A 14,201-nucleotide genomic window follows, 5' to 3' on the forward strand; every position below is an offset into this window, starting at 1 on the left:
GATATATTAAGAAAAATTAAAACCTAAATTAAATAAAAAGGGGGGATGTTTATAATACTCAAGCAGTTTGTTATTTTCAAGTCCTGAAGCAGCACCAACTTATGTTTTAAAACATCAAACAGGGGCACCTGGGTGGCTTAGCAGTTGGGCATCTGCCTTTGGCTCAGGTCGTGATCCCGGGGTCCTGGGATCGAGTCCCGCAACAGGCTCACCATAGGAAGCCTGCTTCTCCCTCTGCCTATGTCTCTGCCTCTCTCTGTGTGTCTCTCATGAATAAATAAATAAATAAAATCTTAAAAAAAAACCCAAACAAAAAAACCATTGAACAGTAAACCTGTGTGCTACATCACAGGTAGTACTCATGTAGACTTTAAGGCAGGCAATAAAGGTTTCCTGAGACCTTTACTAAGCTGTGTGCTATGAATAGAACTCTATAAGACTCTATTTATTTATTTAAAAAAATTTTTTTTTAAAGATTTTGTGGAGCCCCATTCAGGACTCGATCCCAGGGCCTTAGGATCACAACCTGAGCTAAAGGCAGATGCTCAACCACTGAGCCACCCAGGTGCCCTAAAACCCTATTTATTAAAAAATAACACAACTTCAGATTGCCAATCTGGCCCAGATCTGTGAGTATATTCTGAATACTCTTGTTGGAGTGGAATGGGAATAGAGGCACACTTCTCAGCAGCTAGGGGTGAGTGGGCCTTGCAAATTTGCATTAAATGAACAGCCACCAGCAGCAATGGCTGTTACTACCAACTGCCTCTCAAAAGAGAGAAGAACACAACACTGAACGCAGTAACAAATAGCCCTTTGGGATTCTGGAGACCCAGTGGATTTCAGCAGAGCTGAACTGGAACTTGAAATGCTCCAATGGCACCATAATGAACTTGGGATGTGTTACATACAAGAGGCCTTGCTTAAGTGACCCCCCTTCCCTCTGTTGGATCTCACATTTCCATACGTTCCCCTATACCTCTGAGAACCCTTGCTTCTGGGTCTTCCTGCTTTCACAAGAAAGAATGTATTTAATGTAATGATTGATCAGGATCATGAGTTGCCACGTTTCATTTTTTTTTTAATTATAAGAGTTTAAAATATTCTTAGACACACCTAGTTGGCAAACACCACTGACGTCCACTTCCCCGTGAGTTCACACATAAGCTAGCCAGCACCTGGGTGCCGGCTGGCCCCCTTTGGCACCAGAACACAATAATTTATTAAGCTTCAATACTTAATAAGTGTGCACAAATATCATGCAAACATATGCCCATACTCACAAACAAAAAGTGTATTAGAGTCGTAGACTTATACAAAACATCTTGTAAACAAAAGGAAAGAGGTTGGCATTTTCTGTACAAAATATGCAGGTTTTTCTTTTTCTTTTTTTTTTTTAATAATCTGTAAGATGCATCATACTTATGGCATTTTCAAAAAGTGAAAACTGTATAAAAATAAATATTCTATGTACAAACACACACACAGGCCAATCCCAGGTTAGAGGCATCACTGCAAAACAAAAACACACAAAACGATGTAGAGTTAGTGTTCATGGGTCTGTGGGTGTCTATTTCCCTTGTGGGAAAGGAGGGTGCTCTTTGCAGGTTTGGGGTGGAGGGCAGCTCTGGATGGGGGAACCACGGCCCCCCGGGGGGAAGATCCTGGTGCTGTCTGCACCCCCAAAGCAGAAAATCATTTTCGCCTTCCTGTCACCCCCTTCTTGGACACTAGAGGGCACCTGCTCCCCATGTGGCCTTTGAAGGTGCCTCTTTTGATGAATTATTGCATCTTCACATACTGAACCTATGGTGTGAACCAACAGACAGGAGGCTCTCTGGTTGCTTCCCCAAGACACTGTAGCTCTCGATAGTGGCTCTTCTTCCCCTCCTAAGTTCAACCACTTCCATCTCCTAACCATCAGCAGCAATTGTGAAGAAGGAAATCTTGGAAACACCTCATTCGATGTGCTTCTTCCCTGTGTCGATGGAGTTTTAACCAGGTCTAGGGGAACCCACCAATGGGATGAGGCATGGCTGGAGGGGTGGGTTCTCAGGGCGCCATCTCCCTTGAGACTGAGCTTTCCCTTTCTCTGGTCAAGGATGTGTTGGGTACCTGGGCGCGTAGGGACTCCGCCTTGGGCCTCGTGGAGCCATCCTAGTGGCTTCACTACTTTTAACTCAGTCCTGTGAACTGATGAGACTCTGGGCATTTAGCACAGAGGAGCTCTTCGTCTGACTGTTAGTGTGCTCTGCTGTCACTGAGACAGGGCTAGATTAGCTAAGCACAAACTCTTGAACATGCTGGGGTCTCCAGCCCTTTCATGAGGACAAACCAACACCTTGAGACCACGTGGGATTGTGAGCAATCTCAGCGGGAGCAGGGTGGAGGGAGGCCGCAGAGGGAGGGTGAGCAGCACGGCAGCTGCTACCTTTGCTTCGGACCTGACTGGGCTTCTGGATTAGCAAATGATGGCCCTTGTCAAGTTGACACACAAGTCCTACAGCCCAGCCCCTCCTGAGGTCCCACTCAGTCAGAGCCCCCCAAAGCATGTGCTCTGGGGGGCTCTGACTGAGTGGGGTGATTTCATGCGGGGGCAAAGCCCTGTGTTGTCAGCTTAATAATGGTGAAGCCAGGGGCAAAGAAATGAAACTCACTACTGGTAGGAATTCTGGGACCTCAGGAGAGGCTGGGCTGTAGGACTTGTGTGTGCAAGCATGAAGCTCTGTCAGTTTAAGTTCAAAGGAGAAGGGTAGAGTAAGGGACCGGCCAGTCTCTACGAGGAGGTAGAGAAGCTGTGTGAGGGTACAGGTTAAGCAACACAGATTTCCTACATCTGGATAAATGTCACCATGTGGCTTAATGGCTTCAGTGACCACATATGAACGCTGTGAGAATTGCTACTGGTAACTAATTTTCAAATTAGTTGGTCCAGTAGTCCTTGGAGGAAAGGTGCTGAGCAGATTAACCACATCACGCATAAAGACGTCAGTTGTGTGGCTACATGGAAATTTCATACTCGAGGGTCTGCTGAGGCCTTAAAAGGCATTTTTTAAAAGTTCTCTGAGTGCAGTGTGTGGGATGTCTAATGGGCACCTTTGGGATCGTTCAAGGGGAAGGGTAAGTGGTGATTGTTCCTTTGGGATCGTTTCTTTCTCGACCTATGTCATTTGCAGAGAGGCCCAGGACGGAAATTGCATGTGCTTAATCACACTTGAGAATGGAGCCGCAAGTACACCTGTGCCCCCAAGAAGCTGCAAACCGCTGGGCAGCCTTACCTTGTTCCAACAGCCCTGGACCGGTAAGCCGTCTTCACCCTGCAGTGAGGAAGGAAGGCAGACGGCTCAGACTCTGACATAGCTCCCCAGGCAAGTGGGACGGCGTGGGGTGGGGAGACAAGGGCCACAGATACTGTGGCAGCCGATCAGGACACAGCCCATCCGTTGTCTACTTCTCTGCTCCAGGGCAGAGCCTCGGAAGGGGGGGAAGCAAGCCAGGTGGACTTCCCATTGACTAGGGTCACTTGTAGTTATAGTGCAAGGCCAGGAGGGGCTGCCCCAGCCTGTGGGGTCAGCGGGCAGGGTGACCTGAGTGCCCTGTTAAGGACAGCCTTAAGCCCCGTGGGTCTCTGCTCTGGCTGGACTGAACGCCAGGTGCTCTCGGGTAAGATGCTCAGCACTTGGTGGCCTGTCTCTTCCTCTGCAAAACCTGGGGAAGGCATGGCTGTATGAAATGGTCGCTAAGATGCCCCCAGTCTTGGTTGCCTCTCTTCCTTAGCAGTAGGAGGAGGACGTGTAGGCAGGTCCCTTCTGATAATCAATAAGGAGGAAGACGGGACATGAAGGGGCAAGCATCCTCACAGGTATTGCAACGTGGTCCTGAGATACAAAATGGGGAAAATGGAGCTGAACCGGGACAAAGATCTGGTTCTCAGAGTGTGTCTACTCGAATCGCAGCCCAGATTCTAGAACTCACACTCCAGGGCACAGAAAGGATGGACACAGGTTTCAGGGGACCGGAGCCAGTGGTCAGCCCAGAGGAGGTTGAATGGGAGTCGTCTGTGCCCCAGGCCGATTTCATCACCATGGCAGGTGCCTAAACCTCTCACCTGGCATTCTGCAGGCAGCTGGCCCGACCCAGAGGCCGAAGAAGCCTGGTTATCTTGTACTGAGATAGATCCCCCCGCCCCCCAAGTCCACGATAACACAGCGCAGGAGACCGGGAGAAGACCAACAATGAGAAACATGACAGGGAAGATATAGACACTTCCACAGCAAAATTAATAGACGAAGGACACATCGATATGGGATGTTACTAGAGAAAACCCCGGTTTGCATGAAGGACCAAATAAAGATGACCTTCATTGTCCCCTCTGGGTCAGGGAGGGTCCGCAGAGGGAGGTGGTACATTCCAGGGCTTCATGAAGACCTTCTGCCCCTTTCCCCAGCCCGCCACGGTGCAGCACTTCACATGGACTCTGGAAGGGAGAGGAGCCTCCGAGGGCCACGGCGGCATTCCCATTGGCACATGATGGTGACAGGGGCACGGAGGGGCGTGAGGCAGGCAGAGGGAGGGTGGGAAAGAGGAGCAGGTGGCTGGGGCTGCAGCAAGCAGAACTCACGGAAGGCATGTGGCAGACGGGAGACCTGGCTGGTGGTTAGTGGAGGTGCTTTGGAGGGACCGGGAGTCCTGTGGTTGCATGCTCGGGTTGCATGCTTGGGTTCATCTGGCCGGGAAATGGGGAAGCGGGGTGGCGAGCAGGGATTTCAGAGATGGGGAAACAGAGAGCAAGCTACTCTGCGCTCTTCTTGTGTTGTGTATACTGGTCCTAAAATTCTCTTCATGGAGCTCTGTGGTCACGTCGCAGGGTCACACAGCATAGTTTCTCATAATTTGCCCTCTTGTCTTTAGAGAGAATTCCCATGTGACCCTGGGGCAGGATGTGGGACCCGGAGTCCTCATCTGGGGACATGCATGGAGAGGGTTCCTAAGTGCCTCCCCATCTCCTCCCTTCTTTTCCTCAATGACACCCCCAACCTTTCTATTCTCTTCCAGACTTGCCAGTGGTGAACCATTTAAAGATGAAAGGAAGGGAAACCAAGGGAGGATCTTCTAGTGTCTTCCAGGGTTTCAGCAAAAGGGATGAACCCTTTAGCATCTAAAAATCCTGATCTTGGACCATCCCCTGGTTCTGGGGGTATCACTGGGGCAGCGACCCCAGACCCAGCCTGGAAGAACAGGCAGGGTGGCCCCATCCCCTACTTCAGTTCTAGAACTTCTCAGTCCACCTGTGTTTATGAATATGCCTGTCTGTCCTGTGCCACCTCCTGAGAGATGGTGGAGCGGGAAGGGGGGTGGGACCGGCTCAGGCATCTCATTCAAGGGTTTTGCCAGGTGCTCAGCTGATGCTTGCCGAACCAACCGCAGTGTGTGAAGGAAGAGAAGTCACAGTTGCTAAGAACCTGTCCAGAGAATCCGCTTCCCTAGGTTTCTTTCTGGGGGCAGGTTTGGCTGGAAGCAGCTGAGAAAGGAGCTAATATTCCATTATATATATAATGTGATGTATATCACACCCTCTTTATCAGATGCAGCCAAAGCTGGCTTTGGGGTCGAGTAGGATGGCTTGCATTCAGAGGATGTGCTTTCCAAGCAGCTGCAGGAAGAAGCCAAGAAACCATCCTGGCAAAGTTTGCATGCTCAAGGGGGCATGGCGGGAGCCCTGGAGGACCAGCCAGGGCAGGGTGACCCTTAGAGAAAAGGGGCAGGAGGCGTGCGGTGATGGTGGGGGTGGGGGTAGGCGTCCGGGGAGACATGCAGGCAAGAACCACACACGTGGGGAAGCCTGAATCGGCCATGCAGGCAGGGGATGGTGATGCCATACCAATGGGCATGGGGCATCCAGTCCGTCCAGCCCTGGTAACCCCGGCTCCCCTTTCTCTCCTTTAAAACCTCGGTGTCCCTGTTCACAAAACCAACCACGATGATTATTTAGGTCAAGGCTGGCCAGCTCCGACTGTGGAGTGGAGAGGCCTAAGTCCTACCCCAGCCAGGATGCAGGACCCTGCAAGTATCTACAAGTAGGGCCCAAATCTCAACTGATTCCCAGTTTCCAAACTCAGCTTTTGTGCATTCTTTGGCTTCCTCACGAGCTGAGCTTTGGAACATGTACAACCAGCCCCCTCTCCGTTTAAAGATTCACTTGGAATAATCACAGATGAACTTCAAATTTAGTGCATCATAATTTGCAGAACCTTCAAATGGATTGTGAAGGCAGTTGAGAAGCCCAGCTCATGAGCCCCAGATCATTCCTAATAAGCTTGTTTGGGGGTGCTTCCTGGGGGGTAGTCCATCTACTGACTTTGGTCTGCTGGCTAGTGGGCATTGGGAGGCCGTATATTAAAGGCCTCTTTTCTGGCCTTGTTCTACCCCAGGGGCATAGATGGACACCCAGGTCCGAGTGTCCTGCATCCTGACAGAAGATTCCGACAGCTTGAACTGTTGGCCACAGAGTTGGTCACAAAACGAAGAAGGCAAATGTTTGGCTCACAAATGCTACACTGGCTTCCAAAGCCATTCTGGAGCAAAGAGTTGAAGCCTGCTCCAAAATCCCTTTCCTTGGGGAGAAAGTTCTTATTTCCATACACCAATTGTTCTGCATCTTCAAAGGAAAGGGATTTAGCCAGAATGACTTGCAGCTGTGGTTGGAGGGTACCACCAACAGTGCAGATTCTCCTTGGCCAAGTGAACAGACTTGGTAGCATCAGTGTAGACAGTCACTGGTCGTCTTAGCTTATTTGCCTTCTTAGTTTCCAACTTGCAAACCTCAAGGAAGAACACCAGAACAATGCAAGTGATAAATGAAGACATACCAACGGGCAGGGGGCATCTAATCCAGGCGCTCCTTGGTCTCCCTTATCCCCTTTGGGCCCTCTAGAGCCTTTCTTCCCCCTCTCCCCCTGCAAATAATGGTTTAGTCCGAGAGAAAAAAATAACATCAAAACTTTAGGATCATTCATGTGTTATGGTTAGAAACAGAAAAAGGAAAAAAAAATAGCATCTCTTAATTAGGATATTCTTCCCAATTGGATTTGAGGCCAGCACCCCTCCCCATCTCTCTAGAAACTGGGAACTTTGGCTAAAGCTGGTGGGGGCGGGGAGAAGAGGAAATCAGACCTGGGGGTTCAGAGCTGGAAGGGGAGGGAAATGCAGTGGAAGTTATTTGGGGCCAGTTTTGCTTATTTGGAGCCCAAAGTGGGCCTGTGATCAACAGAGGGACCGATTTCCTTCTCTTGGAAGGATTCATTTTCGAAAGACTTTGAACCGACAACTTTTGTCCCAATAGGTTTTCTTCTCTTTGATATTCTATTAGGAGGCAGGATCATTTTATTTAGAGCTGTGGTGTGTGTGTGTGTGTGTGTGAACACGGTCCATGTGAATGTGTGCACATACACGTCTGCACGTATGGGTGTGTGATTGTGTGCTTGGGCAGGTGTCTACAAGTGTATGTATGTGCATGAGTGTACAAGTGTATACATGTACGTGTGTGTCCAGGGCTCCTGGGTGACCCCTGGCTCTCAATCAGGTCCTCTCATCGTATGTGTGTCTCTGGTCCATCCTGCTCTGAATCCGAGGCAGTTATTTGTATATAGAGAAGCTGGTTCAAGGAACTCTTCTGTTTCTGAGAAACTTGGTAAGCATCATCTTTCTAAATCGAACCCCATTTTGTACATGTCAGGATCACTCTCTATTTCAAGAAGGGCTGTGGGGAAGTGTTCGTGATGAATTTGAGTTTGGATTTTCATGTTGGGTCTCCTTGTAAAGGGGCCAAATGTGTCCATGGGGTGTCTTCTTGGGAACGGTTCTCCTCTACTACAGGAGGCTGACTGTCTAATGTTGGGGGGTTCCTCGTGCTACTCGAGGTGGACGAGGCCTTGAAGGCAGGTGGCACAGTGATCAGAAGAAAGCCTTGGAGCCAGAGCGGGTCCTGTCTCTTACCAGCAGTGTGTCTTTGGGAAGTTACTAAACCTGAGCCTTGTTTTCTTCACCTGTAGAACATGGATAATAACACCTGCCTCAAAACTTTGTTGTGATGTCTTTGTGCACGTTAAGGACTTACTAGTGGCATAGAGTATGTGCTCGTAATGAGAGCTGCTTCATGATGATTACAGTAGTGACGACTACTTCTCACGAGCCAGTGCTGGAGCGAGGCTGCCACCAGCCGTATGACCTGGCATGTCTACGGTGTTCCCGTAGTGGAAGGCTGCACAGTTCCTGAGGGGGAGGCCAAGGACAAGAATATTTTTTACGTTTCTCTGAATCTTTGGAAACTCCTCAAATGTCTTGATTCCAGAGGTTTTCTGTAATTGCCAGTGGCTTGTTCTGAGTGAATTTTCTAAAGTGCAAACGCTGACTTGGAAAATGATGCATTCAAGAGGAAATGTGTATATGCGTATTAGGTGTGAGGCTCTGAGCAACACCCACCAAGGGGAACGTGATGGCATGAATAGCCTCCGAGTAGGTGGGCCAGCAAAACCCCTAGCTGTTGGGCTGGGAAGCCCCATGTAAACCTTCCTAGCAATGTGGTCCCTCGTTCTCCTGGGTCAAGCCAGTGTAGGAGTGAACACAGCTTTCCACGTCCAGAGGGTGGGCAAGGATCCTGAGCAAGGAATTGGTGGAGATGAGGTTTCAGGTCCCGGATGATTTGCCTATGGGCAACAGAGGGGAGGTGGTGGTCCTGACTTTCAGGGTGGGTAGCTGGCACCATGGGCCCATGTTCTAAGGGCCCAGGAAGTGGCTCTAAAGTGGGGGTCCTAGCTTCACCTACATCCTCCCTACCTCCCAGCCCCAAAGAGTGGCATGAAAGAGGCCCTGCAGAGAGGGGTTCTAGGTAGGGAAAGGGCAGATGAAAGTCAAGCAGCAGAGGTTTCTTTAAAAAATAGAGATATATTGATTTTAAGTTGAAGCTGGGAGAGTGGAGGGGGAAGATGGGAGGCTTGGGGTCTGGCAGTGGGGTGAGCGCATCTGCAGGGAGAAGTATTGAAGGAGTGAAGGAAGGAAGAGTCCGGCCTCGGCCAAAGGAGATAACGGAGGAGGAGAGGTAAGGAGGCCATGGGGGCCTGGCTGAGCAGGCGACTCATACATGCACCCCATGCACAGGCACCCCAGACAAGGCGTCTCACAGAGTGACAGCAACCGCCTTGCATGCATGCAGACCTTCCAGTTGGCTGGCTTGCAGGCAGCTCCACCGCTGCACCCTAACTTCCTGATGCCATGTGCCAAATTCATGCTACCCTTTATTTTTTTCCCTCCCCCTTCCCCTTTTTAAAAGTAGGCTCCGTGCTTGAACTCACGACCTCGAGATCGAGACCTGAGCTGAGATCAAGAGTCTGACACTTAACCCACTGGGCCCCCCAGGAGCCCAGGGCCATCCTTTATCGTGTGATGAACTTTTTTATCCTAAGCATGGCTGCCGGGCCAAAATCCCAGGGCTGTTAGGGGTCAGAGTGTCCCTTGTGATAAGGACAGGACATTCTTTCCACTGCTGTGTGTATCCTCTTAGAAAAACGGCCTGTTTGGAGCTCTGGGCCTTGTGGGCTACTACAAGGACCTTCTTCCTTTCATGTCCCGCCTTCTGTTGCCTGGTGGGACACAGAGAAGGGTCATTTTGAGATGGTGTCCCCATTCACTGTAAGATGGAGCAATGGGCTTGTGGTGCACCACCAGGGCCTCTCTGATGATGACAACAACAGGCCCAGGTGTGACACCTGGTGAAGTATGAGAGCTGTCTCAGGCAGCCACCTTCTCACACATGGTGGTGGGTGGGGTTGGGGATTGGGACACCTGCAGCTTTGCCTTCACAAGTCACAGTGAGGCTTCTACCTAGAATGGCATCTAAGCCCTTCTGGTCTTCTCCCTTGACCAAAGTGTCATGAGCTTCCAGGCCTCAGGAAAATGACCTGTCCATGGCAAAGCGCTGACTCTGCACTTTGGAACTTTCTTTGTCGGGAAGGCTTTATTACTAAGCCGTCACATCTCCCTGCAAAAGGTCTGTTAGGGCCAGCGGTATAAAGAGGTCTGTTTAAGGAGGCGAGATGCAGGATGGGGGGGTCTTCTAGGACATTCTAACAACTCGAGAGTCAGATCTCTTGAGTGGAGGACACAAACTGTTCCTTGGTTCGGAAACCTGCTCTTTGGAGTAAGTCAATTATTCTTTATGGCTTACTCGAAAGTAGGTTCATGCAACTTGACTGTTTTCTGGACTTGAGTTTTACTAAGTGACATATTGGCCAATTTATAGTGGGGCGGGGGAAGGGTTGTAAAACTTCCTTAGGAAGGAGATGTGGAGAAGCAGCATTCTTCCACTGATTCCTGGGACCTTACTGGCTTATTTCATAACCCCAGATGCCTACCTCAGCGTCTCCAGGCCCCTGCCACCCCTCCACCTGTGACAAGGGCATTTGCCTGCCCTGCCTCCACCTCTAGGGCAACGTGATCACTGCCACCCAAGGACTAGTTTCTCAGCTTTCCAATGACTCTCTGCCATAAGCCAACTGAAAAAGTCTTAAGAAATAGTTTAAAAGTATTAATTGAATGTGATAAAGACAACCAGAACACTTTAGAAATAGATTAGAAAAGAGATTAGTATGCCAGTTAAGAGGTGGAATGATCAATTTTTTTTAGTGGCCTCAATTCTTTGATGGCACAGTAAGGAAGGTGGGCTTCCTAGCCTGCCTTCCTAGCCAGCACCTTCCTGGAAATAGGTCTGACAATTCCGATGGTTTCTAGACTTGGTCTTCCATGGAAAGTTTGGGAGAGGTCACTCTGCCTGCTTCTTATTTATAGAATATATGAAACGTATTGAGTTACTTTCCACCAGCTGCCAAAAAAGGAGAATTTAGGGATATAAAAGAGTTCAATAAATATCTTAAATGGAAAAGCCTAGAATTGGTGCAAGATATAAGCATATAGATTCTGGCACTTTCTATTCATGATCATGGCTATCAGTGTTCAAAGATCATCTGGAAACCTGGGATCTAGGAGCCACTTGCTCTGCCTCTAATGCTCTGTGTGACCTCAGTATATTTTGTCGTGGTTCTGGCCTGCCTCTCCATCTGGTCTTCCACTTGTTCTCTTCTCCCTCTAAGACCCCGGGACACCATGACCTGCTAGTAGATGCACTGGGGTGTCTAGGCACTGTGGGTCACACTCTGGGGACCACTGTGATGAAGCAGCAGATGAGACATTCTGTGAACCGACCCACAGCTCATCTCTTGGTCAAATGCAGTTAAAAGGTCCCTGCAGGGCCCACATGTGGCATGTGTCATATACATGGCGTGTGTCACATCCTACCACATGGCCATGGGTGCTGTGGACATTCAACAGCTGTGTCCTGGTGATGACAGCAGAAATCAAAGGGACAGCCAAGGACCTCAGAAGGTGCAATTCATTTCATGGTCCCGCGGACCCTTTCCAAGAGAAATGAGGGCTGTGACACTTTTTTAAAGGGTTGGCTGCTTACAACAGCTGTCTGCTTGTGCTTGGAACCGGAATTTATTTCTCTCTCACCAGTGGCCTGGGCTGCCTGGCAAAATGAAGTCTCAGAAGGCTACGACTAGGCAATGAGGGGTCTAAAAAAATACCATTCAGGGATCCATTAGCAGGGCACTGTAGAGAGAGTGGGCACGTGACTCCCGTTGCTGGATGGCAACGCTAATCTGATGGCCACCGTGGGATTTGATCTCCGCTTGTCCTGTGGAAAAATCCATGCTTCCATTTCAGGATTAGGCCCCGGGCTGCCTGCACGCTACAGAGTAAGCTCCTCACTATAAAACCTTGTAATTCAGGATGATTTACCAGGAAGAAGTGTATTTGCCAATGTTGGGTCAGGAATCCCCAATTGATCATTCCACCACATCATGAAGGCATTAGTAAGCAGAGCCAAAGTGCAAGGGCTCAGACTCACCCGGTTTCCTTTGTCCCCGGGTGGTCCGTGTAAACCCTGCAATAAATCCCAGAAATGAAGACACATTAATGAGGAAAGACAGGATGGCCGTCCAGGCCTTCCTTCCAGGCTCATAAGGTCTTCACCGATGCCTAATTCTCCAGAGACAGGCTTCGATATCCCCATTGTACTGAAGGGGGACAAAGGGACTTGACCTCAAGACACATCTGGGCTTTGCCCAGAACACGGTTCTGGTTTTCTTGGTCTGCAGCCAAGGCCCTGGACCGCAACCCTGTTCTAGCTCACGGATGCCAGTGAGCAGCAGGTGCGGAGGACGTGGTCTGGGTGCAGAAAAGTCTCCTGCCAGAAGAGGTGTTTGCGTGGCTCTCCCGCCAGGCTCTTGCTAGAAAAGTAACCCCAAAGCTGCTCATACCCTCTTTGCAAGGTACGGGCTATTCTCCCTGTCTTCTGCTGGGGGAATGGCACAAGGCAAAGACTGGCCTGGGTTGGCTGGGGCAAAGCTGCTTGGGCAGCCAAGCATGGGACTGGTGAACAGATGTACAACCTCCAAGTGGGTGGGAGACAAAGGTCTTGGCTCTCTTAGGCCATCAGCTTTTATAACAACACAACAGAAAGTCTGCTGTAACTGGGAGGCAGTGTCTTGGGAAGGCTTCCCCTCTCATGAAACATCTCCTTCTTGCATTATAATGATCTGGATTTCCTTCTGCATCTCCTTGATGGCAGGGGCCATAGCACATTCATCTGTGTGACCCCCACTGTGGTGGGAGGGGCCCATATGCCTCTGCTATGATGCTATGCCTCTGTCAGATGGTCCGCATGGCTAAGGACCCCGTACCCCAAGGGGACCATGTGTCCTGAGGTTTGCCTCGGGCAGTGCCCAGCAGGGAAGCCCCACCACCAGTTGGCTGTTGGCAGCTTCCTCTGTCCTGGGGATCAGCATTCTCACTTGGCTCTGGATGTTTGCTCCAGGCTCTGGGTATTCTGTTTTGACAGGGTTTCTGGGGGGCGGGGGGATAGGTGGAGAGAAAGCTCCAGTCGCATGGCACTTACAGGAAGCCCAGCTGCTCCTGTTGGTCCTGTCATCCCAAGGTCACCTTTGCTGCCCTGAAACAGGAGAAAGAAACCCATGAGGCCTCCCTGACGTGGTGACCACCTCTCACCCACCGTTGTCTGTTTTTGTACGAAGCCCCGGGAAAGCTCTCTGGTCCCTCCAAAGAGCCCTCTATGATGCAAGGGCTCAGCAGAGGGTGTGGCTGGTGTGGGCGCCACCATGTCAAGGGGGCCAGGAGGCCCCTCACCCTCCCTCCACCAAGGCCCTCTGGAAAGACCGGACAGTGCCCCGAAGGTACGAGCTGGCCTCAAGCAGGAGCAGAGCGGGAGACAAGGAGCAGGATATGAGCAGGGACAGGGACGGTGGGGACAAGAGCAAGAGAACTTCGTTGAAGCACAACTGTCCCCCCTGAGAGCAGCCATCCTGGTCCCCAAAGTGGCTGTCATCTTAGGGAGGGAAGCCTGTGCCCCTCTTCAGGAGCTCCCTAGCACCCATCCCGCAGGGGTGTGGGCTGTGAGCCAGGGGGTCAGGGCCTCCTCTGAGGCAGAGAGCTTGACATGTGCCCCGAAGAGCTCCAGCGCCCCCAGCAGCCCTCTGGTGGTCTATGTCCCAAACGTGTGGAAACCGAGGTCTGGCTGGGAAGAGTGGACCCGGATGGGACGGATGGGACGGGAAGCTCTCCTCCTTCACTGAGCCAGACCCCCACCAGCATCACACACACACATTCACTCCCTGGGCTGCCGCCGTGGGACATGGCCTAACACCCTGGCCTCCCGACTTCTCGATGATGCCAGGATTTTCTTACACTACGGTCACTGCATTCTATGCTGCCTCCCTAAATCGTCGCAAGGCTTAGGTGTGTCTGCCCCCAGTAGCGCCTGGGGCCTGGCCAGCCTGAGCCAGGGGAACCAGGAGCTGAGCACAAGAAGTCTTCTGTCTGTCTGCTCATAGCGATAGAGCGAGCACCCCAGGCGGCCAGGTCCCCCACAGGCTGCTGTGAGGGTCACCAGGAGAGGACACGGATGGGGCACTGGCTTATTTAGGGGGAACGCGTTGGGGCTGAGGGCCTTCGGCTGGGCCGGGGCCCCGGTCCTGCTCCGGGTGTGCAGGCTCCTTGGTGACCGAGCACTCACCCTCTCGCCCTTTGGTCCCGCTGGGCCTGGAACTCCGATTGGTCCTGGAGTACCC

General features: G+C 51.0%; 1 protein-coding gene across 21 annotated transcripts in view; it reads right to left on the minus strand.

Annotated features, from left to right (window-relative positions):
- Positions 1–1,064: 1,064 nt before the first annotated feature.
- COL13A1 (collagen type XIII alpha 1 chain) overlaps positions 1,065–14,201 on the minus strand; it is a 149,077-nt gene continuing 135,940 nt past the window's right edge. For 19 of the 21 annotated variants that reach the window (XM_041749345.1, XM_041749342.1, XM_041749350.1 and 16 more), the window contains 6 exons: positions 14,147–14,200; positions 13,013–13,066; positions 11,963–11,998; positions 6,870–6,956; positions 3,279–3,317; positions 1,065–1,512 (listed from right to left, as the gene is read on the minus strand). In XM_041749345.1, coding sequence (XP_041605279.1) covers positions 1,510–1,512; positions 3,279–3,317; positions 6,870–6,956; positions 11,963–11,998; positions 13,013–13,066; positions 14,147–14,200 — 273 coding nt within the window. In that variant the 3' untranslated portion in view covers positions 1,065–1,509. Of the gene's footprint in view, positions 1,513–3,278; positions 3,318–5,881; positions 5,960–6,869; positions 6,957–11,962; positions 11,999–13,012; positions 13,067–14,146; position 14,201 lie in introns of all 21 variants that reach the window. The other 2 variants (XM_041749331.1, XM_041749338.1) reach the window with 2 other exon arrangements.

The sequence above is a fragment of the Vulpes lagopus genome, chromosome 3, assembly GCF_018345385.1.
Source record: "Vulpes lagopus strain Blue_001 chromosome 3, ASM1834538v1, whole genome shotgun sequence".
In the NCBI taxonomy this organism is placed as follows: domain Eukaryota; kingdom Metazoa; phylum Chordata; class Mammalia; order Carnivora; family Canidae; genus Vulpes; species Vulpes lagopus.